The sequence below is a fragment of the Schistocerca gregaria genome, chromosome 4, assembly GCF_023897955.1.
Source record: "Schistocerca gregaria isolate iqSchGreg1 chromosome 4, iqSchGreg1.2, whole genome shotgun sequence".
Lineage (NCBI taxonomy): Eukaryota > Metazoa > Arthropoda > Insecta > Orthoptera > Acrididae > Schistocerca > Schistocerca gregaria.
The window spans coordinates 761,640,751-761,666,027 of NC_064923.1; the positions used below are offsets into that span (position 1 = coordinate 761,640,751).

The 25,277-nt window shown below is 42.4% G+C and overlaps 1 protein-coding gene across 4 annotated transcripts in view; it reads right to left on the minus strand.

The window, feature by feature from the left end:
• Nucleotides 1-25,277, minus strand: part of LOC126267155 (zinc finger protein 84-like) — a 64,818-nt gene that overhangs the window by 27,394 nt on the left and 12,147 nt on the right. For all 4 annotated transcript variants that reach the window (XM_049972095.1, XM_049972096.1, XM_049972097.1 and 1 more), the window contains exons 3-6: nt 24,975-25,227; nt 19,436-19,968; nt 12,848-12,956; nt 12,609-12,763 (exon numbers count right to left, since the gene is read on the minus strand). In XM_049972095.1, the coding sequence (XP_049828052.1) occupies nt 12,609-12,763; nt 12,848-12,956; nt 19,436-19,968; nt 24,975-25,227 (1,050 nt within the window). The remainder of the gene's footprint in view (nt 1-12,608; nt 12,764-12,847; nt 12,957-19,435; nt 19,969-24,974; nt 25,228-25,277) is intronic.

Consider the following 25,277-nt stretch of genomic DNA (forward strand, 5'->3'; position numbering starts at 1 on the left):
ACACTAGATCGCGTGTAGGGGGGAGATGGAAAGAGGGGGGGAGATGGAAAGGGGGGGGAGATGGAAAGGGGGGAGATGGAGGGGGGAGATGGAAAGGGGGGGGAGATGGAAAGGGGGGGGAGATGGAAAGGGGGGGAGATGGAAAGGGGGGGAGATGGAAAGGGGGGGGAGATGGAAAGGGGGGGAGATGGAAAGGGGGGGGAGATGGAAAGGGGGGAGAAGGAGGGGGGAGATGGAAAGGGGGGGAGATGGAAAGGGGGGGGAGATGGAAAGGGGGGGAGATGGAAAGGGGGGGGAGATGGAAAGGGGGGGAGATGGAAAGGGGGGGAGATGGAAAGGGGGGGGAGATGGAAAGGGGGGGGAGATGGAAAGGGGGGGGAGATGGAAAGGGGGGGAGATGGAAAGGGGGGGAGATGGAAAGGGGTGGGAGATGGAAGGGGTGGAGATGGAAAGGGGTGGGAGATGGAAAGGGGTGGGAGATGGAAAGGGGTTGGGAGATGGAAAGGGGTGGGAGATGGAAAGGGGGAGATGGAAGGGGGGGAGATGGAAAGGGGGGAGATGGAGGGGGAGATGGAAGGGGGGGGAGATGGAAAGGGGGGAGTGGGAGATGGAAAGGGGGGGGAGATGGAAAGGGGGGGAGATGGAAAGGGGGGGAGATGGAAAGGGGGGGAGATGGAAAGGGGGGGAGATGGAAAGGGGGGGGAGATGGAAAGGGGGGGGAGATGGAAAGGGGGGGAGATGGAAAGGGGGGGAGATGGAAAGGGAGGGGAGTCGAGATGGAAAGGGGGGGAGATGGAAAGGGGGGGAGATGGAAAGGGGGGGAGATGGAAAGGGGGGGAGATGGAAAGGGGGGGAGATGGAAAGGGGGGGAGATGGAAAGGGGGGGCGAGATGGAAAGGGGGAGAGGGAGATGGAAAGGGGGGGAGATGGAAAGGGGGGGAGATGGAAAGGGGGGGAGATGGAAAGGGGGGGGAGATGGAAAGGGGGGGAGATGGAAGGATGGAAAGGGGTGGGAGATGGAAAGGGGTGGGAGATGGAAAGGGGGGGGAGATGGAAAGGGGTGGGAGATGGAAAGGGGTGGGGAGATGGAAAGGGGGGGAGATGGAAGGGGGGGAGATGGAAAGGGGTGGGAGATGGAAAGGGGCGGGAGATGGAAAGGGGGGGAGATGGAAAGGGGGGGAGATGGAAAGGGGGGTGGCAGATGGAAAGGGGGGGGAGATGGCAAGGGGGGGAGATGGAAAGGGGGGGAGATGGAAAGGGGGGGGAGATGGAAAGGGGGGGAGATGGAAAGGGGGGGAGATGGAAAGGGGGGGAGATGGAAAGGGGGGGAGATCGGAAAGGGGGGGAGATGGAAAGGGGGGAGAGGAAGGGGGGAGATGGAAAGGGGGGGAGATGGAAAGGGGGGGAGATGGAAAGGGGGGGAGGGGGCGGGGGATGGAAGGGGGGGAGATGGAAGGGGCGGGAGATGGAAAGGGGGGGAGATGGAAAGGGGGGGAGATGGAAAGGGGGGGAGTGGAAAGGGGGGAGATGGAGGGGGGAGATGGAAAGGGGGGGAGATGGAAGGGGGGGAGATGGAAGGGGGGAGATGGAAGGGGGGGAGATGGAAAGGGGGGGAGAGGGAAGGGGGGAGATGGAAGGGGGGGAGGGAGGGGGAGAAGGTGGGTGGGGAGATGGGAAGGGGGGGGAGGCGGGGGAGTGGCGGGAGAGGGAGGGGGGGGAGGCTGGAGGGGGGGGAGGTCGGGGAGGTGGCGGGGGAGCTGAAGGGGGGGGAGTCGGAAAGGGGGGGGTGGAAGGGGGGGGAGTCGGAAAGGGGGGGAGTCGGAAAGGGGGGGGAGTCGGAAAGGGGGGGGAGTCGGAAAGGGGGGGGAGTCGGAAAGGGGGGGGAGTCGGAAAGGGGGGGGAGTCGGAAAGGGGGGGGAGTCGGAAAGGGGGGGGAGTCGGAAAGGGGGGGAGTCGGAAAGGGGGGGAGTCGGAAAGGGGGGGAGTCGGAAAGGGGGGGAGTCGGAAAGGGGGGGAGTCGGAAAGGGGGGGAGATGGAAAGAGGGGGGAGATGGAAAGAGGGGGGAGATGGAAAGAGGGGGGAGATGGAAAGAGGGGGGAGATGGAAAGAGGGGGGAGATGGAAAGGGGGGGGAGATGGAAAGGGGGGGGAGATGGAAAGGGGGGGGAGATGGAAAGGGGGGGGAGATGGAAAGGGGGGAGATGGAAAGGGGGGAGATGGAAAGGGGGGAGATGGAAAGGGGGGGAGATGGAAAGGGGGGAGATGGAAAGGGGGGAGATGGAAAGGGGGGGAGATGGAAAGGGGGGAGATGGAAAGGGGGGAGATGGAAAGGGGGGAGATGGAAAGGGGGGAGATGGAAAGGGGGGAGATGGAAAGGGGGGAGATGGAAAGGGGGGAGATGGAAAGGGGGGAGATGGAAAGGGGGGAGATGGAAAGGGGGGAGATGGAAAGGGGGGAGATGGAAAGGGGGGAGATGGAAAGGGGGGAGATGGAAAGGGGGGAGATGGAAAGGGGGGAGATGGAAAGGGGGGAGATGGAAAGGGGGGAGATGGAAAGGGGGGAGATGGAAAGGGGGGAGATGGAAAGGGGGGAGATGGAAAGGGGGAATCACATGTTCCAGCGCTGGGTACATTTGAACCTTGCAATACAGTTCCACACAATCTAAAATGCTCTAAAGCTACCAGCTTGATCTTAAAAAAAAGTGACTAGCATTTAATTTGGTGATCTTACTCTCACAATGTGCTTAACAATAGAACTAAAATTATATAAGTTTGAACTCTTACAGATGGATACCTACAATTGATGTTTCTGCATATCAGCTTTAAATGGAATAACAGAAAGGGGGGTGCATGAAACTGCTACCAATGTACCCTCTCCCACATGCTTAGAAAGGTCTTAGGAGTACAGACATAGTTGAAAGTAACAAATGCACAGTATGTCACATTGTTTGATTAGGTTGTTCCCTCTTAGAGTTTGAAACATCCACTGTCAAAGAAAACTTCCCTTTGTACGAGAAATCACCAGCTCACAAACAATCAAGAGCTCTGATTTGTTGCAAACAGAACAAGTGGACATGCTGCCCCAACCACACTTTTCAGTTAATAGTATTACGAAAAGAATAAATTGCTACACGTGTTAAATATGATACAGAGAGTTGCAGACAGTTACTACAAAAATATTGGTACACTTTTGAGCTTTCAGCCAAAACCTTACTCAGAGAAGGGAAAAAAACAGGAAAGAAAATCACACACACATTTACACACACCTCATGTACCCATGACCACTATTTCCGACCGCTCTAGTCAGAATGCAACTGTGTCACGTCAAATGGAAGCAGCAATCCCAAGTGGGGTGTGGAAGTCTGTGGGATAGCAGGGTACGAATGTGGGGAGAGATGTCAGGGCTGCCTGGCAGTGTGTGCTGGAATTGGATGTGACACAGCATCACGAAGCCATGGAGAGGGAGGAGAGAAGGGGGGATGGGGAGCAGAAAGGAGAGGAGCAAAAAACGGTAACAACAGGTGGGTGTGTCATCAGTGAGCAACAATGAGGGTGACAGGGACATGAACTGGGCAGAGGTTATATGACGAAGGCCCCAAAAACAATTGGGTGGAGGACATAGGGATAGTAGGTTACCATAGGTTGAGGCCAGGATGATATTGGGGGTGGAATAAGTGTTGTAAGCATAACTTCCATTTTGGCAGTTCAGAATGGCTGGTGGCGGAGGGGAAAATCCAGATGGTCCAGACTGTGAGACAGCTATTGAAATAAAGCATGTTATTTGCAACTGCATGTTCTGCCACAAGGTGATTCACTTTGCTCTCTACCACTGTTTGATGGTGTTCCTTCATATTGGGGGGCAACTGGTTGGTAATCGTACCAATACAAAAGCTATGCAACGATTCCAACATTACTGGTACAGGGTGTTTCAAAAATGACCGGTATATTTGAAACGGCAATAAAAACTAAACGAGCAGCGATATAAATACACCGTTTGTTGCAACATGCTTGGGACAACAGTACATTTTCAGGCAGACAAACATTCGAAATTACAGTAGTTACAATTTTCAACAACAGATGGCGCTGCAAGTGATGTGAAAGATATAGAAGACAACGCAGTCTGTGAGTGTGCCATTCTGTACGTCGTCTTTCTGCTGTAAGCGTGTGCTGTTCACAATGTACAAGTGTGTTGTGGACAACATGGTTTATTCCTTAGAACAGAGGATTTTTCTGGTGTTGGAATTCCACCGCCTAGAACACAGTGTTGTTGCAACAAGACGAAGTTTTCAACGGAGGTTTAATGTAACCAAAGGACCGAAAAGCGATACAATAAAGGATCTGTTTGAAAAATTTCAACGGACTGGGAACATGACGGATGAACGTGCTGGAAAGGTAGGGCGACCGCGTACGGCAACCACAGAGGGCAATGCGCAGCTAGTGCAGCAGGTGATCAAAGAGTGGCCTCGGGTTTCCGTTCGCCGTGTCGCAGCTGGGGTCCAAATGACGCCAACGTCCACGTATCGTCTCATGCGCCAGAGTTTACACCTCTATCCATACAAAATTCAAATGCGGCAACCCCTCAGCGCCACTACCATTGCTGCACGAGAGACATTCGCTAACGATATAGTTCACAGGATTGATGATGGCGATATGCATGTGGGCAGCATTTGGTTTACTGACGAAGCTTATTTTTACCTGGACGGCTTCATCAATAAACAGGACTGGCGCATATGGGGAACCGAAAAGTCCCATGTTGCAGTCCCATCGTCCCTGCATCCTCAAAAAGTACTGGTCTGGGCCGCCATTTCTTCCAAAGGAATCATTGGCCCATTTTTCAGATCCGAAACGATTACTGCATCACGCTATCTGGACATTCTTCGTGAATTTGTGGCGGTACAAACTGCCTTAGACGACACTGCGAACACCTCGTGGTTTATGCAAGATTGTGCCCGGCCACATCGCACGGCCGATGTCTAATTTCCTGAATGAATATTTCGATGATCGTGTGATTGCTTTGGGCTATCCGAAACATACTGGAGGCGGTGTGGATTGGCCTCCCTATTCGCCAGACATGAACCCCTGTGACTTCTTTCTGTGGGGACACTTGAAAGACCAGGTGTGCCGCCAGAATCCAGAAACAATTGAACAGCTGAAGCAGTACATCTCATCTGCATGTGAAGCCATTCCGCCAGACACGTTGTCAAAGGTTTCGAGTAATTTCATTCAGAGACTACGCCATATTATTGCTACGCATGATGGATATGTGGAAAGTATCGTACTATAGAGTTTCCCAGACCGCAGCGCCATCTGTTGTTGACAATTGTAACTACTGTAATTTCGAAAGTTTGTCTGCCTGAAAATGTACTCTTGTCCGAAGCATATTGCAACAAACGGTGTATTTCTATCGCTGCTCGTTTAGTTTTTATTGCCGTTTCAAATATACCGGTCATTTTTGAAACACCCTGTATGTGGTGTGGCTGCTTTCACAGGTGGCCTGCTCTCTGATGGGGTGGGCTAGCCCTGCGACAGGACTGGAATATGAAATGCTGGGATGGTTTATTGTGTACATCTCGCACCTAGGTCTTCCACAAGGATATGAATACCTGTGGCAAGGAGTAGGGTTTGGGAATGGCATAGGGTGGACTAGGATGTTGAGGTGGTTCGGTGGATGATGGAACACCATCTTCAGAGGGGTGGACTGGATCCTGGATAGGATGTCCCTCATTTCAGGGCATGATGATGCACTGAGCCCTGATGAAGGATGTGGTTCACTTGTCAATATTCCAACCTAGAGTTTTCAATTAAACACACATCCAATGATACCTAAGACTAAGTAAAAGTTTTGAAGGCATTGATTTTGTTTAGCTGAAAGGCTGTAGCAGCCAACATCAGTGTATTGAACATGTCCAAAGAATTATAGACTAATATATTCTTCAAATTGTTTCACAGAACAGGTATCTGCATATGGGCTACAACCATTACAAAAAATGTTGTTATTCTGAGGAGACCATAATTTAAAACTTTTAGAAATTTTCAGAAAATCATGGTTTTGCACAAAGCCATATTGTCACTTTATTAAACAATCAGTTGTCAAACATGGACCATTGTCAGGTATAATGTAACATGATAATCCGTCATAATCAGATATATGACAAACTACAACTATTATCCGGTGTCACACCATAAACCAACATGTTAAATTAAGAACCTGGAGTATGTATAGCATACAGTAGATTTGTAGTGAAGCACATTGCATGACTGAAGTGTCACGTCAATTCTGTACTTCATATGTGCTCCAAATTTATATTTGAAATAACATGTTGGTTTATGACGTGATGCTTGTTAATAGTTATGATGTCATATATCTGATTATGAAATCATATTATACCTGAGGATGGTTTGTTCGTGACTGAACCTGGTTGTTCAGTTGTGAGAGAGTTATGACCAAAACTGGCTGTTTAAAAAAGTGACAATACAGCTGAGTGCAAACTGATTTTCCAGTAGTGCTTCTCTCCGGAAATATACAGTCATGTAGCAGATTGCATGCAGACCCTGGCCCTCCTGTGGCAGTCTTATGAATGACTTCCGTATCACCGTAATTATCACCTTTAGTGCTTCATGGAATCACCTTGAGCTTTGAAAGACTGATACCATAGTCTCTTTGTTGGTGAACAAATTGCACTTTCAAGCATTGGTGAAGACAGAGCTGTATCTGTGTAATTATATTTTCAACCCTAATGTATTATTAAAACTAATGAGAAACATTCAAAATTACCTTCATTGCAGTATTCATTCTGTATCAACAAGATATTGAACTGAGAACATTTCCAAAGCTCTTCTACAGTTTTGATGTGCCACTGAGTGTATTACTGTGAGATTGCATTTGGCATCCAGATGCTTTTCTCCTTTTGTAGCCACAGACTTTCTTTTATTCAGTGATATCAGATGCAGTATCAATTCTAAGCAAGTTGATCTACTGCTACAGAATGAGCTCATTTGCGTTCAGATAGTGAATGAAGAGTATGCCAGCTGTGTATTTCAACACATTCAGTTATATGATGGTTGTGCTTAAATTTTGTATCAGAAATAATTGTAATTTGTTGATTCCAATGTTGGGTGGTTTATCCTTGAAATACGAATGAATGAGGGATGAAGTAGTGAGGGCAGCAGAGGATCAAGTAGGTAAAAAGACGAGGGCTAGTAGAAATCCTTGGGTAACAGAAGAAATATTGAATTTAATTGATGAAAGGAGAAAATATAAAAATGCAGTAAATGAAGCAGGCAAAAAGGAATACAAATGTCTCCAAAATGATATTGAAAGGAAGTGCAAAATAGCTAAGCAGGGATGGCTAGAGGACAAATGTAAGGATGTAGAGGCTTATCTCACTAGGGGTAAGATAGATACTGCCTACAGGAAAATTAAAGAGACCTTTGGAGAAAGGAGAACCACTTACATGAATATCAAGAGCTTTGATGGAAGCCCAGTTCTAAGCAAAGAAGGGAAAGCAGAAAGATGGAAGGAGTATATAGAGGGTCTATACAAGGGCGATGTACTTGAGGACAATATTATGGAAATGGAAGAGGATGTAGATGAAGACGAAATGGGAGATAAGATACTGCGTGAAGAGTTTGACAGAGCACTGAAAGACCTGAGTAGAAACAAGGCCCCTGGAGTAGACAACATTCCATTAGAACTACTGACAGCCTTGGGAGAGCCAGTCCTGACAAAACTGTACCATCTGGTGAGCAAGATGTATGAGACAGGCGACATTACCTCAGGCTTCAAGAAGAATATAATTCCAATCCCAAAGAAAGCAGGTGTAGAAGATGTGAAAATACCGAACAATCAGTTTAATAAGTCACAGCTGCAAAATACTAATACAAATTATTTACACACAAATGGAAAAACTAATAGAAGCCAACCTGGGGAAAGATCAGTTTGGGTTCCATAGAAATGTTGGAACACATGAGGTAATACTGACCCTACGATTTATCTTAGAAGAAAGATTAAGGAAAGGTAAACCTACGTTTCAAGCATTTGTAGACTTAGAGAAGGCTTTTGACAATATTGATTGGAATACTCCCTTTCAAAGTCTGAAGGTAGCAGGGGTAAAATACAGGGGGTGAAAGGCTATTTACAATTTGTACAGAAAGCAGATAGCAGTTATGAGAGTTGAGGGGTATGAAAGGGAAGCAGTGGTTGGGAAGGGAGTGAGACAGTGTTGTAGCCTATCCCTGATGTTATTCAATCTGTATATTGACCAAGCAATAAAGGAAACAAAAGAAAAGTTCGAGGTAGGTATTAAAATCCATGGAGAAGAAATAAAAACTTTGAGGTTCACCGATGACATTGTAATTCTCTCAGAGACAGCAAAGGACTTGGAGGAGCAGTTTAACGGAATGGACAGTGTCTTGGAAGGAGGGTATAAGATGAACATCAACAAAAGCAAAATGAGGATAATGGAATGTAGTCGAATTAAGTCGGGTTATGCTGACTTCAAGTAGTAAAGGAGTATTGCTATATGGGGAGCAAAATAGCTGATGATGGTCGATGTAGAGAGGATATAAAGTGTAGACGAGCAATGGCAAGGAAAGCGTTTCTGAAGAAGAAAAATTTGTTAACATCGAGTATAGATTAAATGTCAGGAAGTTGTTTCTGAAAGTATTTGTATGGAGTGTAGCCATGTATGGAAGTGAAATGTGAATGAGGAGGTATTGAATAGAACTCAGGAGAAGAGGAGCTTGTGGTACAACTTGACTAGAAGAAGGGATCGGTTGGTAGGACATGTTCCGAGACATCGAGGGATCACCAATTTAGTATTGGAAAGCAGCGTGGAGGGTAAAAATCGTAGAGGGGGACCAAGAGATGAATACACTAAGCAGATTCAGAAGGATGTAGGCTGCAGTAGGCACTGGGATATGAAGAAACTCGCACAGGATAGAGTACCAGGAGAGCTGCATCAAACCAGTCTCAGGACTGAAGACCACAACAACAAGAACACGATCATCTTCAGATGTAGAACTGAAATACAACATATGATAAAAATTAGAGGGGTACCTCACAAGAACTTAAAATTAGCTATAAAATTACAAAATGTTGGTATACCCATGTTGATGGACTGAGGCTGTGTATGGAGCAGGAACCGCTGAATGGCAATAGTTAATTGCTGGAGAGAGCAGTAAAGCTATTTCTTAAATTTGGAGGCTCTGCTTACAGCTGACATTTTTAATGTGCGATCTTAATCTTTTCAGGAAGTCAATTATTTTCACTGCTTAGTGGCTACAGATGTTTATGACGAATAATATTTGGACAGTGTACTTTGCCATCACCTTCATGTGGTATTTTAGAATGAGGGCGATGCAGCAAAGACACTCATTCTACAGTTATCACCTGAAGATGACAGCAAGGTATGCTGCCAAAATACTGCGTTGCATAAATGACTGGACACCCAAAGAGCAATAGAAAACAACATTTCTAACATTGCACACAACAACCCCTGCACCTTTCATAGCATTTCAGATTAAGTGCTCTTGTAGGGTGCTTTAATCCATCTGCCCAAATAATTTGGTCATGTTAGCATATTATTCCAGAACAACTTTGTTGAACTTTATCCACAACCTAATTACATTTCTATCATATCTCGGTACCAAATGCGATGCCGAGAAAACATTTGTTCAAGACAAACTGTACGATATCCTGCTCTTTCTAGGAGCTAGTTGCATGTTCTATTACATTATTACTCCTTGGTTGTGATGGAATAGCCTGTAATACTGGATTCTTAGTCAGGACAGCAGCAGTTGCAAACCAAACTTAACTACTTTTATTTTATTTTTATTTTTGGCATATTCTCTTGTACCAACAGTAATGGTACAATATTGCTCTTCACAATATATTGCACAGAACCTAAGATTTTAGAATTTCTTTATATAGCTTAAAATGAGACCAAGCCATGTGCAAGTTATTCAATTGTGGTATGGTAGTAGGAAAAGTGTCGACTCAAGACAAGAGTGGTCTGGACACATGTGTCATTCTTGGCTGTTCCAGTATTAAACAATATTGGATAGAGCAATTATCACCGTCATGATACAGCTGACTAGATTTAACGAAAATCAGTAGAAACTAAAAAACGTGTCTGTCTGGTTAATCAAATGGCCCTTAGGTGGTTGTTGTTGTTGTTGTTGTTGTTGTTGTTGTTGTTGTTGTTGTCTTCAGTCCTGAGACTGGTTTGATGCAGCTCTCCATGCTACTCTATCCTGAGCAAGCTTCTTCATCTCCCAGTACCTATTGCAACCTACATCCTTCTGAATCTGCTTAGTGTATTCATCTCTTGGTCTCCCTCTACGATTTTTACCCTCCACACTACCCTCCAATACTAAATTGGTGATCCCTTGATGCCTCAGAACATGTCCTACCAACCGATCCCTTCTTCTGGTCAAGTTGTGCCACAAACTTCTCTTCTCCCCAATCCTATTCAATACTTCCTCATTAGTTATGTGATCCACCCATCCAATCTTCAGCATTCTTCTGTAGCACAACATTTTGAAAGCTTCTATTCTCTTCTTGTCCAGACTATTTATCGTCCATGTTTCACTTCCATACATGGCTACACTCCATACAAATACTTTCAGAAACGACTTCCTGACAACTAAATCTATACTCGATGTTAACAAATTTCTCTTTTTCAGAAACGCTTTCCTTGCCATTGCCAGTCTACGTTTTATATCCTCTCTACTTCGACCTTTATCAGTTATTTTGCTCCCCAAATAGCAAGACTCCTTTACTACTTTAAGTGTCTCATTTCCTAATCTAGTTCCCTCAGCATCAGCTGACTTAATTCGACTACATTCCATTATTCTCGTTTTGCTTTTGTTGATGGTCATCTTATATCCTCCTTTCAAGACACTCTCCGTTCCGTTCAATTGCTCTTCCAAGTCCTTTGCTGTCTCTGACAGAATTACAATATCATCGGCGAACCTCAAAGTTTTTATTTCTTCTCCATGGGTTTTAATACCTACTCCAAATTTTTCTTTTGGTTTCTTTACTGCTTGCTCAATATACAGATTGAATAACATCGGGGAGAGCCTACAACACTGTCTCACTCCCTTCCCAACCACTGCTTCCCTTTCATACCCCTCGACTCATACCTGCCATCTGGTTTCTGTACAAATTGTAAATAGCCTTTCGCTCCCTGTGTTTTACCCCTGCCACCTTTAGAATTTGAAAGAGAGTATTCCAGTCAACATTGTCAAAAGCTTTCTCTAAGTCTACAAATGCTAGAAACGTAGGTTTGCCTTTTCTTAATCTTTTTTCTAAGATAAGTCGTAAGGTCAGTATTGCCTCACGTGTTCCAGTATTTCTACGGAATCCAAACTGATCTTCCCCGAGGTCGGCTACTACTAGTTTTTCCATTCGACTGTAAAGAATTCGAGTTAGTATTTTGCAGCTGTGGCTTATTAAACTGATAGTTCGGTAATTTTCACATCTGTCTACACCTGCTTTCTTTGGGATTGGAATTATTATATTATTCTTGAAGTCTGAGGGTATTTCGCCTATTTCATACATCTTATGCCACATAACTGGCAGGGATAATCAGTTTGCATGAATGGGGAGTCTGCAGTTAAAAATGGAGTCTAGAGCATTACTAATATGGTACTTAACCAATAATAATAATAATAATAATAATAATAATAATAGTAATAATAATAATAATAATAACATGGAAGTATGCCCCTATAAACAGAAACAAACTCATAAAATGAGTTGCTGGAAGAGCACATAGAAGACTTCAATTAGTTACTGAATTCATTTAGAATTCAGGAGTCATTTAGCACAGCTGTGCAAGCTGAATTGCATAGTTTCACTAGTAATCAGAAGGTATACTAAGATGGGCATAAGGATCCCTAACCATAACAGTAAAATAAAATATACAGGGGGACTTCAAAAAGTAAGTTACATATTATTACAGAAGGCACTATTTTTTCAACATAGTCACCAAGTCTCCGTAAACAACTGTTTGAATATTCTACTGCTTTCCCATTTCCATGACAACAGAGAATCACTCCTTGGTTGTGGAGCCATTGAAGAGCCACTAGATGAACATCCTTATTGTTGGAAAAGCTCTTTCCCCTGACGTTCTTTCGGCTTGCCAAAATGATATAAATGAAATGGTACAAGATCTTGACTTACCAATCACCATCACCCACATCTGTGGGGCCTTAGTCAAATTGCTGGTACCATACAACTATAGATGCATGTCGCACAACGTTTGGTCCATATACCACAAATTTCACAATGAATCTGTTTGCAATTTATACATTTTTCCCCATAAGAACCATACTGTCCCAACTTTGGAGTAAACTTAGTATGGCAGCTGCCATGTCATTTCACTCCCACACTGTGATGCAACTGTTATCCATAGTTCAGCAGAACTATGTCTGCAGAAAACCCAGAACATGTACTCTCTTCTGACAACGCAAATGTCTTAGTATGGGATGACATGTGTAACTTACTTTCACAAGATACATCTTTTTGGACTGCCTAACAAAAATAGTGACAGTGTATTTTCTTCAGTTCAGGCACAAGGCTTATCAGAAACATTAAGTACTAACCTTTTCTGCTTTTGACTGCCCAATAAATTTTGCTTTCCCTTTTGGTTTCTTCTTTAAACGATATTCATCTCTCTCAACATTCTTATTGACTTCCCTGAATGTTGCAGTCTTTGCCTCAAATTTTTCAGATTTGTTGTGCAACATGAAATGACTCCCTGTAACAGAATGACATACTTTCACAGAACTATTTGGTACACGCTAAGCACCTGGTATGTAATTGGTTTCATTTCATTTTCTACCTGGTTCTGTATTTTTCAGTGATACACAAGTGCTCACATCCACTTCTTGCCCAACACATGGCAACTGGGATGAATTAAACTGATTCTTTCCTGTTAGACTCACTGTTACCTGAAACATTCAATTAAATGCTGTGTTTAATGTACAAATACCATTTACTCTACCAATTCTAATAGGTTTCTCTAGTCCACTGAATGCGTTTTAAGGGTATTTTATAAACATATCAACTTTTATATGCTATTAAATTTAAGTAAGTCATATTACAACTTCATATACAGACACCTGAAACTTATTTTTTCCAAAAATGTATCTAAACTAAAATTACAATAATAAATCTGTTAGAATTAATAAGGTTATGTAAGTCAGTACTAGCATAAAGCAACAGCTTTGTGGGACAACCACAGTTTATTTTCTTGATAAGTTAACAGGATTCTAGACTATATTATGCAACCTTTCTGTTTCAATCTCTGTTTATTTTTGTCAATTAATAACAAAACTCTTTTTACATCAGTTTCTCCCTTTTAGTTCCTAATACTACTAGTCGTCAACAAATAAAAGCATATTTACAAGTTTTCCTAATTTAGGCCTCTTTCAAAAGGTATTTTTTCCACTCAAAGAAAAGTATAAGTGTACATGACTGCTATTGCTTTCTTTAACACACACACACACACACACACACACACACACACACACACACACACACTTGGTCACTATTGTTTCCGGCACAAAGACCCAACTGCAACTGTGGAGAGCAGTGATCTTTCTTGGGGTGAGTAGTGGGAGTACAGAATAGGTGCAGATTGGGGAAGACAGCAGTGGTAGAAGATGCTAGTGCTGGCTGTCAGAGTTTGCAGGAACATTATAGTGGGCTGCTTGGTGCAGCAATAGGTGGTTCTGCTAGGGGGGGGGGGGGGAGTAAGCAGGTGTGTTCAGAGGGTAAGATAGATTGTGTGCATGTAGGGCCGAGAGCAGAAGCAGGAGGAAGGGGGTAGACAGGTGGAGGACAGACCAGCAAAGGTTGAAGTTAGAGGGGTTACATCAATGAAGGATAAATTGCAGGGAGAGTTTCCAACAGTGCAATTCCGAAAATCTGATAGTGGTAGGAAGAACCCACATGGCACAGGTTGGGAATCATTCGTGGCAGTCAAGCACATCATGGTGGGTGGTATGCTCAGCAAATAGGTGATCCAGCCATCTCTTGCCCAAAGTTGGGTGATGAGAGATGATGAGCTGGAGATGCAGAGGTTTGTATGGGCACACGATGGCAAGGTTTTCAGCACCGTGCAGAAACAGGTTGAGACGGGTGTCAAGAAAATACCCAGAACAGGAAGATAAAACGGAATGTAAAACACAGGCAACAAAGGTTGGAAAACTATGTGCGTACCCACACAGAAGCACGGGATGAAGCATTGCGGCAGTAGTAAAACATTAATGGCACAGGAAGGAAGTTGTAAAAGGAGCTAAAACAATATAGCAGATGGAAGTGGCTGGCTGACCACAAGGAAAAAAAGAAAGGAGCCAGCCACTCTGCAATACACTAAAACCTTCAGCCGTAAAGTTCAGGCCAGAGTCTAGACACATCTCAAAACTTTAATATCCTAGTTACACTCATCTCATCATCAGCTAAAATAGAGGGCAGATCCCCACCAATTTCTGCTTCTGCCCTTGCATCATGGTATAAAATGCACTCTGTTAAAATGTGGCAGACAGAGATGTGTACACCATTCACGTAGCTTGCTAACGGTCATGAGCGTGCAGAGTGCTGCACAGCAGTTGCAGTGAAGTTGGTAGATCATATGGTTTCATTGACAGGTGGCCATGCCTTTGATGGAGGTAGGACATGCCTGTGACAGAACTAGAGTAGGTGGTAGTGGGAGGATGAGTAGGATATGCCTCTATTAAGAGATACGAGCCACGGAGGCAAGGGGTTGGGGGCAGGAGAGGTATAACAACAGACAAGGTTATTGTACAGAGCGAATGGGCAGAGACATATCACTGTACGAGGGTGGGAAGGGTACACCAATTCTTCACAGTTCCTGTTCCTTTACTATCCAGTAACCTGTTCATCTCTGTTTATTTCTTCCTCTACATCAACGTCCCTGCCCCCACTGCCTTTCTCAGTGCCTGACTGACTCCACACTGTCAGCTCCCTTCCTGGTTACCTTCACCATCTATATCCTCACCCAAAATTACTTTTCCTTGGAGGGCATCACTTAAAGACAAATGCTTGGTATAACAATGGGCACCCACATGACAACTTATGGCGACCTACTCAAGAGCCACTTACAGAAATCCATCTAGAAACCCTAACCTCTAACCTGGTTCAGATTCAATAATGACATCTTCATGACCTAGACGCAGGATGAGGTCACCCTATTCACATTCCTCCATAATCTCAACACCTTCTCCTCCATTCGCTTCTCCTCCCCAGTTCAAAAAGCCAACTTCCTCGATGTTGACCACCTCAAGGACGGCTACATCAGTACATCCGTCCCCATCAAGCCTACCAAAGACCAACAATACACTCATTTTGACAGTTGCCACCCACTCCACACCAAGAAGTCCCTTCCCTAAACCCTCGACCTCGTGGTAATCACGCCTGTGATGATAAGCAGTTTCTCTCCAAATACGACAGGTCTCACTGTGGTCTCCACAGACCAAATTTACCCTCCCCATTGCATCCACAAACTAACCACCTGTGCCTTGTCTCCCCAGTCACCTGTCATCCACCACACATCCTCTGTCCTGTCATGTAGGAGCAGCCCCTTACTCCCCTTTCGACTGAACCACCCAGAACTGGAGCAGCTGAACCAAATTCTCTAACAGAGTTTAGAATATCTCTCATTGTGGCCTTAACTGAGAAATATCCTTCCCACAATCCTCCCCATATTGGTATTCTGCCACTCACCCAACCTATACAATAGCCTTGTCTGTCCCTATTCCACACCTGGCCAACTCCTTGCACCTCGGCTCACATCGGCGCAATAGACGTGCAAGACCTGTCGCATACATCCACCCACTACCATTTACTCCAGTCCTACCACAACAATTTACTACCCCCATCCGAGGCATGGCCACCTTTTAAAGCAGCCATATGACATAAAAAAGTTGGCTGCAAACACTGTAAGGCATTCTACATGGGTACAAGCACAAACAAGCTGTCCGTCCACATGGGTGGTCACTACTGAAATGTAGCCAAGAGATGCCTGGTACAAGCACACCAACCATCTAGATTCTTCACACCAACACCACCTTTTCTGAGCTATGCATGTGGGACCTATCCCTGCAACACGTCCTTCACTCCTGTAGCAACCCCGGCCTCAATCTTTGCTAGTCCCTGTCCTCCACCTGTCTACCCCCTTCCCTGCTACCATCCCAGCTCTACACATGCAAATTATCCCCCTTCTCTACTTCTCTCCTCCCCCTCTGCCACCCCTGCCACTGCCACCGCCACCACCTGCAAACTACCCTGTACCCACCATATCCCTGCACACTACTGCAAGCACCACTAGTGTCTTCCACTGCCCATACCCTGCCATCCCCTTCCTCACACCTTTTCTGTACCTATAGTTATAATCGCTGCTCACCTCAGATGCAGTCACAGTTAAGTCTTAATGCCAGAGGTGACAGTCAGCCTTAGTCCAAGAGCTAATAATATCTGACAGTCTTTAAGAAATGTGCCTATCTGCTACTCAAAGCCTCATCTATATGGTGAACAGCAATCTAACCTTTTCACATTATTGGGGCACCAATTAAGATTTGTTTCAGAAAGCTCTAGTCAACTTGTAGTGCTGCTTATCACTGAAATAATCCATCAACCTGCATTTTCAATTTATATTTGCAATGTTAAGTTATCAAAATGCATTACTAAAGCATGACACACCAGGCATACTTTCACAACATTCCAAATGAACAAGCTCATTATATAAACAGTAACAATATGTAAGGCACACTCCTGCTGCTTCTCATTAGGAACAACAGAATGAACACCATACAGGCAATGATTCATTCTGCTTAATATCTATCAATTTAACCCATATGGCTTTATGGAGAGAAAACGTTCACTCGGTAGGGCATACATTCCCCATTCAAAATGTCATCGTCAGAGGTGACTTTGATCAGCTGACAATCAACTGGGATGATTACAGTTTTGGAAGTGGGGGGCAGAATGACATTTAATGAATAATATTAAATGCCTTCTTTAAAAGTACCTCTTTGAAGCTGTTGACCAGTGAAACTGGTATCTGTGACTATGCGGCACTTGTAGCAACAATGATTATTAAAGAACAAAAAACTATAAAATGAATAAACATTTATATGTTCAGCAAATTAGATAAAGAGGCAGTAGTGTCATACCTCAATGACGAACTTCAAAATTCAGCTACGGACAGTAGCATGTGCAGGAACTGTGGCTGAACTTCAGATGAATAGTTGGCTAAGCACTGGATACATATGTACATACAACAACAATTCCTGATTGGGAGTTACAGCTCTATGGTATAGAGCCAGTGTCAACATTTTTAAAGAAGCAGCTACAAATGCACAATAGATGTAAAATATAGCACAGGAGTATAGAGAGAGAAATGATAAATAATATGTTTGGCTGTCAAAGGAGCTTGGACTGAAGCCATCATTGACTACCACAGCAGAATATTACTGAAAAATCTCTCTCAAAATTCAAAGAACTTACGGTCATATGTGAAGGCAATAAATGGCATCAACATTAATATACAATCACGGGACGCCACGGGACCTGAAACTGAGGGCAGCACAACAAAAGCGCAAAATGCTTAACGCCATTTTCAAACATTCCTTTGTAAAAGAAAATTGCAGAATATTGGATCAGCTCAATTCACATATTACTGCAAAGATTAGTGACATATGTATTGTCAGTGACACTGAGAAGCAGCTGAAATCACTAATACTGAACAACCCTCAGGGACCCATGCAATCTGGGTCAGATTCTGTACAGAAGTTGTGGCTGAGGTAGAGTTTCTTTTAATCAGAATACCATAGATGCCTTGAACAAAACAATTTGCCCAGCAGTTGGAAGAAAGCAGATGTCTTATTTATCAACACAAATGGTAGTAAAAGAGACCCACAAAACTAACATCCAATATCTGTGACATCCATCTGTTGTAAAACCTTAGACCATATGAGCTCACGCATAATGAGGTATCTTGATCAGAATGACCTCCTCCATACCAGCCAGCACGGGTTACAAGAAGATCAATGATGTGAAACCCAACTCGCACTTTTCTCACGACATCCTGAAACCCTTGCATCAAGGCAGTCAATACATGCAGTATTTCTTGTCTTCTGGAAAGTGTTTGATGTAGTATCATGCCTATTGCTGGAGGCACTTTGAAATGGACTAATGATTTATTGGATTCAGGAGAGATCCATGGAAGTGTGTTGGGATCCTTTCTGTTCATGTTGTATATTAATTATCTGGCTACCAATATTAATAGTAATCTCAGATTTTTCACAGATGGTGTAGTCATCTATAATGAAGTATTACCTATTAATATAGAATTATCTGTAGCAAATCATGCTATCATTTAAAACCTTATGCTCAAACTCCATAGTGCATGGAGTATGAAAATTTACGACGAAGTGAAAGGAAGAGAACTGTTCAATATAAACTTAGCAATGCTGTAAAAAACCTTATATGAGAAACTAGTGCAGAAATGTTATTATTCAGCTGAAGAATTCATGAAGGACAACCTAAAAACTTGAGCAGGAGAGAGGAAGTACTTAGCACTGTTAATTGTTAAAATTTCATTACTTTTTAAGAAAAGAAAAATTATGCAGATTCATATTTTATAATAAGATCAAATTATTTCAATGTGAAGGAAAGACTGTATTTGAAAATATTGATTTTTTACCTTTAAGTTCACCTAAGAGCAACGCACTCTAAACTTATTCGGGTCTGTCAGAAGTTTCTTACACCAAGCACTTCATTTCTCTTGTGAACTATATGTGAAATAATTATTGTGCTAACATGCACAGACAGAAGTGTCCATTAGGAATGGTCCAGGTGATAGTCTTCTTAGGGCATAATGACAGCAATCAACCTGGCCTGTGATACGCACGTTTGTAGCAGGGAAAGAGTTAAGTGAAGAATCGAGGAATATACTACAACTCCCGAAATGTTCACAGATTAGGGAAGTGGGAATTCAATATCAGACCAATTATAACATGCATATAGGTATTTAAGCAATCATTCTTTCTGTGCTCCATACTTTCATGGAAAGGGAAGAAGCCCCAACATTTGGTATAAGGGACGGAAACCTCTTCCAAGCATTATATGTGATATGGAAAGTTCAGCCATCTCAGTTAAGGAAGAAGGTCCTAACAAGAAATCTGGTATGGAGAGACATGAAAAGAAAGCATCACATGTACATCACATTCGCTTTTCTAGTGTCTTGCTGGCACGTCTGCGCATACCTGAATGAATGTAAATACAAAAAGAATTGAAGACAAATCACTGCTATGTTGCTTATCTTTATCACGCAAACAAACATAATAACTGCATTTAATCCTAATATGACTATGAATGAAACAATACAATAAAATGTGTTTATTACCATATCACAAACATCAGATTCAGCAAGTTTCCCAAGGCACTTTGATTGCATATTGTCCAATGATGTGTCTCCCTGCTGAGCACAATTTTCATCTGAATCTTCCAGTTTCATTCCTTCATTTTTAACTGAATTATGTATGTCTGAAGATGCACTACAAAACTTAGCACCAAATGTTGTGTAATTATGTTCATTGTAAATTTTATCGTGTATTAGCTCCTTTTCATTATCGTGGTTGCTAGCATATGAAGACTTCTCAGCCAATTCAGTTCTCTGAGGGGCATCTGCAGTACAGCAACTGGTGGCTTTTTCCCTCTTTATGACATTGTTTTCTCTCAAAGAATTGGGACTAAGCACATATGTATTAATTGCATTATTTTCAATGCATCTTCCAGGCTCTTTGTTTGACAAACTGCTATCATTCTCATCACATATGTCTTCTTTATGGAATGTTCTTTTAAAGGTTTCAGCCTTTAACTTGGCAGCTACTTGTGTATATTCAGTATCACGTACATTTGATGGAAAATATTTTTCACCTGCAATGAACAGCAACTTATAAATTAACATCTCCTGTAACTAAATGTTAAATACAGAATAATGTTTTCAAAGAGTAAAATCACTTATTTTACAATAATAGCTATATTCTGAAGAAAAATAAAACAAAGAGATACAATCAACTGCAAGCCTGAGAAATGGCAAAGAACCCATTTTTTGTATCATACTCTGCAACAAGAAGAACGTATCTCCTTAAATCAGCAATAGTACACAATCTTTTACCTTGAACATGCTTGTAATAAACAAAATGTTAATTTATATCACTGCCATGGAAAATTCACATATGCTGAACATGGCTCTACATTCCAACATATTTATTGGTTAATTAAAAGAAAATGAAGTATGCAGTGACCTATTATGAAACAGTAACAGCCAAGGATACTCATCTTGACAATACATTGGAGCCAACGCAGGCAGCAAAATTACTGCAGCGACAAATAGTTGTCAGTCTTGCATAATATGGTGATGCATGTAAGATACAGTCTTTGACGTAACAACAAAAAGGCTCAATGATCACACAGACTCAGTTATAGGTAAAGCTGGTGGTAGTATTTATACTGGGTAAGTTCAATCAGTCTACAAAGGAAATTGCTTACAAATCACCCTTGTGACCAGTTACAATACTGTTGAAGTGTGTGGGACACATACCAAACAGGACTAACAGTGGATATTACATATGTATAGAGAAGTGCAGCACAAATGGCCACAGGTTTGTTTGATCTGTGGGAGCGATACCGGAGCAACTGAACTGGAAAACTCTTGAAAATACACAAACTATCCTGAGAAATTTATAAATTATAGAGTGCCGCAATCAGTCATCGTCTCTTCTCTCTCTCTCTCTCTCTCTCTCTCTCTCTCTTTTTTTTTTTTTTTTTTTTTGGAAAAATCCAGATTTCAGCAAATGCCTAGCCATTATCAATGCACTATTTTCCAGTCTCAATGCAATTCAGTTCCCTGTTGTTTGGGCTTCAGTCACAGTTTTCTGAATCTTTAGAAAGTCTGTTAGCAAAGTTTCAAGTACTAGCTTTAAATGTCGACTCTAGGAATATACTACAACCCCTTGCAAATCACTCAAAAAGGTATTGTGAGCATGAGATTAGAATAATTACTGCACACAGAGAGCCCTTCAAACAATCCCCATCCTTCATACATGAATGGAACGTGAGGAAATCCTAATATCTACAGGGCTATTACAAATGATTGAAGCAATTTCATAAATTCACTGTAGCTCCATTCATTGACATATGGTCACGACACACTAGATACGTAGAAAAACTCAAAGTTTTGTTCGGCTGAAGCCACACTTCAGGTTTCTGCCGCCAGAGCGCTCGAGAGCGCAGTGAGACAAAATGGTGACAGGAGCCGAGAAAGCGTATGTCGTGCTTGAAATGCTCTCACATCAGTCAGTCATAACAGTGTAACGACACTTCAGGATGAAGTTCAACAAAGATCCACCAACTGCTAACTCCATTCGGCGATGGTATGCGCAGTTTAAAGCTTCTGGATGCCTCTATAAGGGGAAATCAACGGGTCAGCCTGCAGTGAGCGAAGAAACAGTTGAACGCGTGCGGGCAAGTTTCATACGTAGCCCGCGGAAGTCGACAAATAAAGCAAGCAGGGAGCTAAACGTACCACAGCCGACGGTTTGGAAAATCTTACAGAAAAGGCTAAAGCAGAAGCCTTACCGTTTACAATTGCTACAAGCCCTGACACCCGATGACAAAGTCAAACACTTTGAATTTTCGGCGCAGTTGCAACAGCTCATGGAAGAGGATGCGTTCAGTGCGAAACTTATTTTCAGTCATGAAGCAACATATTTTCCTTAATGGTAAAGTGAACAGACACAATGTGCGAATTTGGGCGGTAGAGAATCCTCATGCATTTGTGCAGCAAATTCGCAGTTCACCAAAATTTAACGTGTTTTGTGCAATCTCACAGTTTAAAGTTTACGGCCCCTTTTTCTTCTGCGAAAAAAATGTTACAGGACACGTGTACCTGGACATGTTCGAAAATTGGCACATGCCACAACTGGAGACCAACAGCGCCGACCTCATCTTTCAACAGGATGGTGCTCCACCGCACTTCCACCATGATGTTCGGCATTTCTTAAACAGGAGATTGGAAAACCGATGGATCGGTTGTGGTGGAGATCATGATCAACAATTCATGTCATGGCCTCCAAGCTCTCCCACTTAACCCCATGTGATTTCTTTTTGTGGGGTTATGTGAAAGATTCAGTGTTTAAACCTCCTCTACCAAGAAACGTGCCAGAACTGCGAGCTCACATCAACGATGCTTTCGAACTCATTGATGGGGACATGCTGCGCCGAGTGTGGAAGGAACTCTATTATTGGCTTGATGTCTGCCGAATCACTAAAGGGGTACATATCGAACATTTTTGAATGACTAAAAAAACCTTTCGAGTTTTTGTACGTGTGTGCAAAGCATTGTGAAAATATCTCAAATAATAAAGTTATTGTAGAGCTGTGAAATCACTTCAACATTTGTAATAACCCTGTATAAAATGGGACGTGCCCTCTGCCGTGCACTTCATGATGGTTTGCAGAGTATAGATGTAGAAGCAGTGTAACATACAGCAGTTGTTCCTCTGCAGTTTACAAACTATGGTAAAATTCTCTTTAGTGACTGATGGAACTGACCTACATCATCAAGAACATTCCCATGACAGAAATTTTGTGAAAGTCATTAAATCATCCAAATCTAGTAAGAGCTGATTGTATAAATATTGTTGGCTGGTGATTAATTTTGACCTTCGTTCAGAAGAACAACATAGTTCACAAATTTGCTATGTTGTATAACGTTTTGATCAACTGAAGGTGGTATAGTGTTGATATAAATTACCATGAAACCCAACAGTATTTTGAAAAGTACAATTGCTTAATCTTACATCTGAGGTGCTCAGTATTCATTATTGAAACTGTCGGGTTGTAAAGACGGAGGAAAATAAGCAGAAGATGCATTCTTCAAATTTCTCTACAGCTGAAAAAGTTTTATTGCTGGAAAAAGCTCCTGCATAAAACTAGATGTGCTAATTTTTTCATGCTTACTGTTAAGGAAAGTGGCCAGAGATTAGCCTTGAAACCATAATTTATTCCCATTTCCAACTCCTAATATGACAATGTGGATTTTCATTCAGAAGTTGTATGTGGTGGTTTGTATACTTTTGGATGTGTTCAGATTAATGTTTTGAAATAAACTGGCTGCATAAAAGGTAGTTTGTAATATCATTCATTACGTTCCTGTTCACCTCTAGTTCTGGTGCTCACCGAGTGCAGTGGTCAGCGTACTGGACTCGCGTTCAGGATGGCGGCAACACTGTACTGTTCAAGTCAAAAGCTGCAACTGTAACAACTACTATGTGATTTAGTTTTTCTCTGAGTCCTAAAACAACTTGGCGTTTTGCACACTAACAAATACTGCCAGAGGCAAAAGAAGTGACAAGTGGGAAAAAAATTCCAAGGACTGACTGGGATAAAACCTGAGATCCTCGTGACTATTCCAGGAAGCAAGAACTGAGCCAACAGAATACTACTTGATAAGATAAATATCACTTTCCTAATCGACTTACATATGCTTATTAACATTTTTCATCAATGAGTATGTAAGTGTCATAGCAGTTAAGCACTTGTTTTTCAGTTAAAAATCGTAGTTTTTTTCATTCGAATCAAGAGAGCATTTTTGTAAGAGGCATTCAACTGTTATTTGTTGCTGTTGATCTCCACGCACTTACCTTTTCACGCCAAAAATTCCAAATATCTCTCTCTTACTTTGCCACTAAGTAGCTATAAAACACTTTTAACTAGTCACAGTAATTATGAGTCATCTCCAAGAATTATTATGAGATCAGTTATTGTCTGCACTCATTGCTTACCTAACCTTACAGACCGAAAAAATGTTTGGATCTTCAACAAAGTGAGAGTAGCATATTCACAAATTTACTTCACATTTTTGTGTTAATAACAACTTTTTCATCATTTGCTCCTTTATTTTTTCAGGTCTGTCTCGATACCATGTAAAATAAAATGCCAAAATATGATCACTGACTCATTGTCAGACTTTATGTCTTCAATTGATAAATTTACTTTCAACTTTTATCTAGATAACACAAAATCAGTGCTTTGTAACATCATTACATTGTAAACTGACGATAGCAGTTGAGCTTCACTTGATCCGTGAAATTTCCCAGTCAAAGATGACTTGTTTACAGCAATTTCATCAGAAATTAATGTCTAATCAACACATATTTCTGAGTTCAGCTTGATCTGAGATCATTTTCTGTGTTGATCTAAGGTCAACTGCTTTATACAACTGCCCCTATTAGTAGTAGTGTGTGCACTTCGTTTCAAAACACTGAAGACATTTAATCATCAGCTTTCAGTAACTGTACCGCAACTTTACCGGTCACCCACATTCTCCTACAATATCTCTTGATGCTAACCAAAAAATCTGCAGTCAATTTAAGAAGAAAATAAGTTTTGACTACAGTGTAGTTGTGACTTATTGACCTAGAGCTTGCTGATGCAAAACTTGGGTTGGTTGATCTGGTGGAGGAAACCAAACAGCGAGGTCAGTGGTCTCATCTGTTAGAGAAGGAAGGGGAAGGAAGTCAAGTGTGCCCTTTCAAAGGAACCATCCCAGCATTTGCCTGAAGCAATTTAGGGAAATCACAGAAAACCTAAATCAGGATGGCTGGATGCGGGTCTGAATCGTAGTTCACCCAAATACGAGTCCAGTTTGCTAACCACTGGGCCACCTCGCTCGGTAATGCTAAATTTGTTTCAAATTGGGGTACAGTGATTTCACAAATTTTATTCAACTTTCACTGATATCAACAGGTATCTCTGTCATTTAAACAGGACAAACAGTAAAATAATTTTGCTCTGTAGAATGTACCATATTTAATTATATATAAAATGACTACATATTGCTATATTTATAAAATATTGTTCTATAAGTAGAAACTTACATTCATTTTTCTCCAACTTTTTCACGTGTTCTAACAAATGAATCTTTAATTGCTGCCGTGCTTTGCCTTCACTTCCAAAACTTGCAAAATGTTTATTGCAGTGCTGAGGGTCAAATGTACATTTGTAGGTGAACATTCTTTTCATCTCATCCCCATCAAATTCAGAAAATGTTTTGATGAGCTGGTTTGCAGTCAGTGCTTTAACATATTCTACATCCACAACACCATGACTTCGTCCTCTATGTGATGTACGCTGAAATAAGTATTAAAGCAGTTTATTGTTTGTGTGCATTTCATTTCATT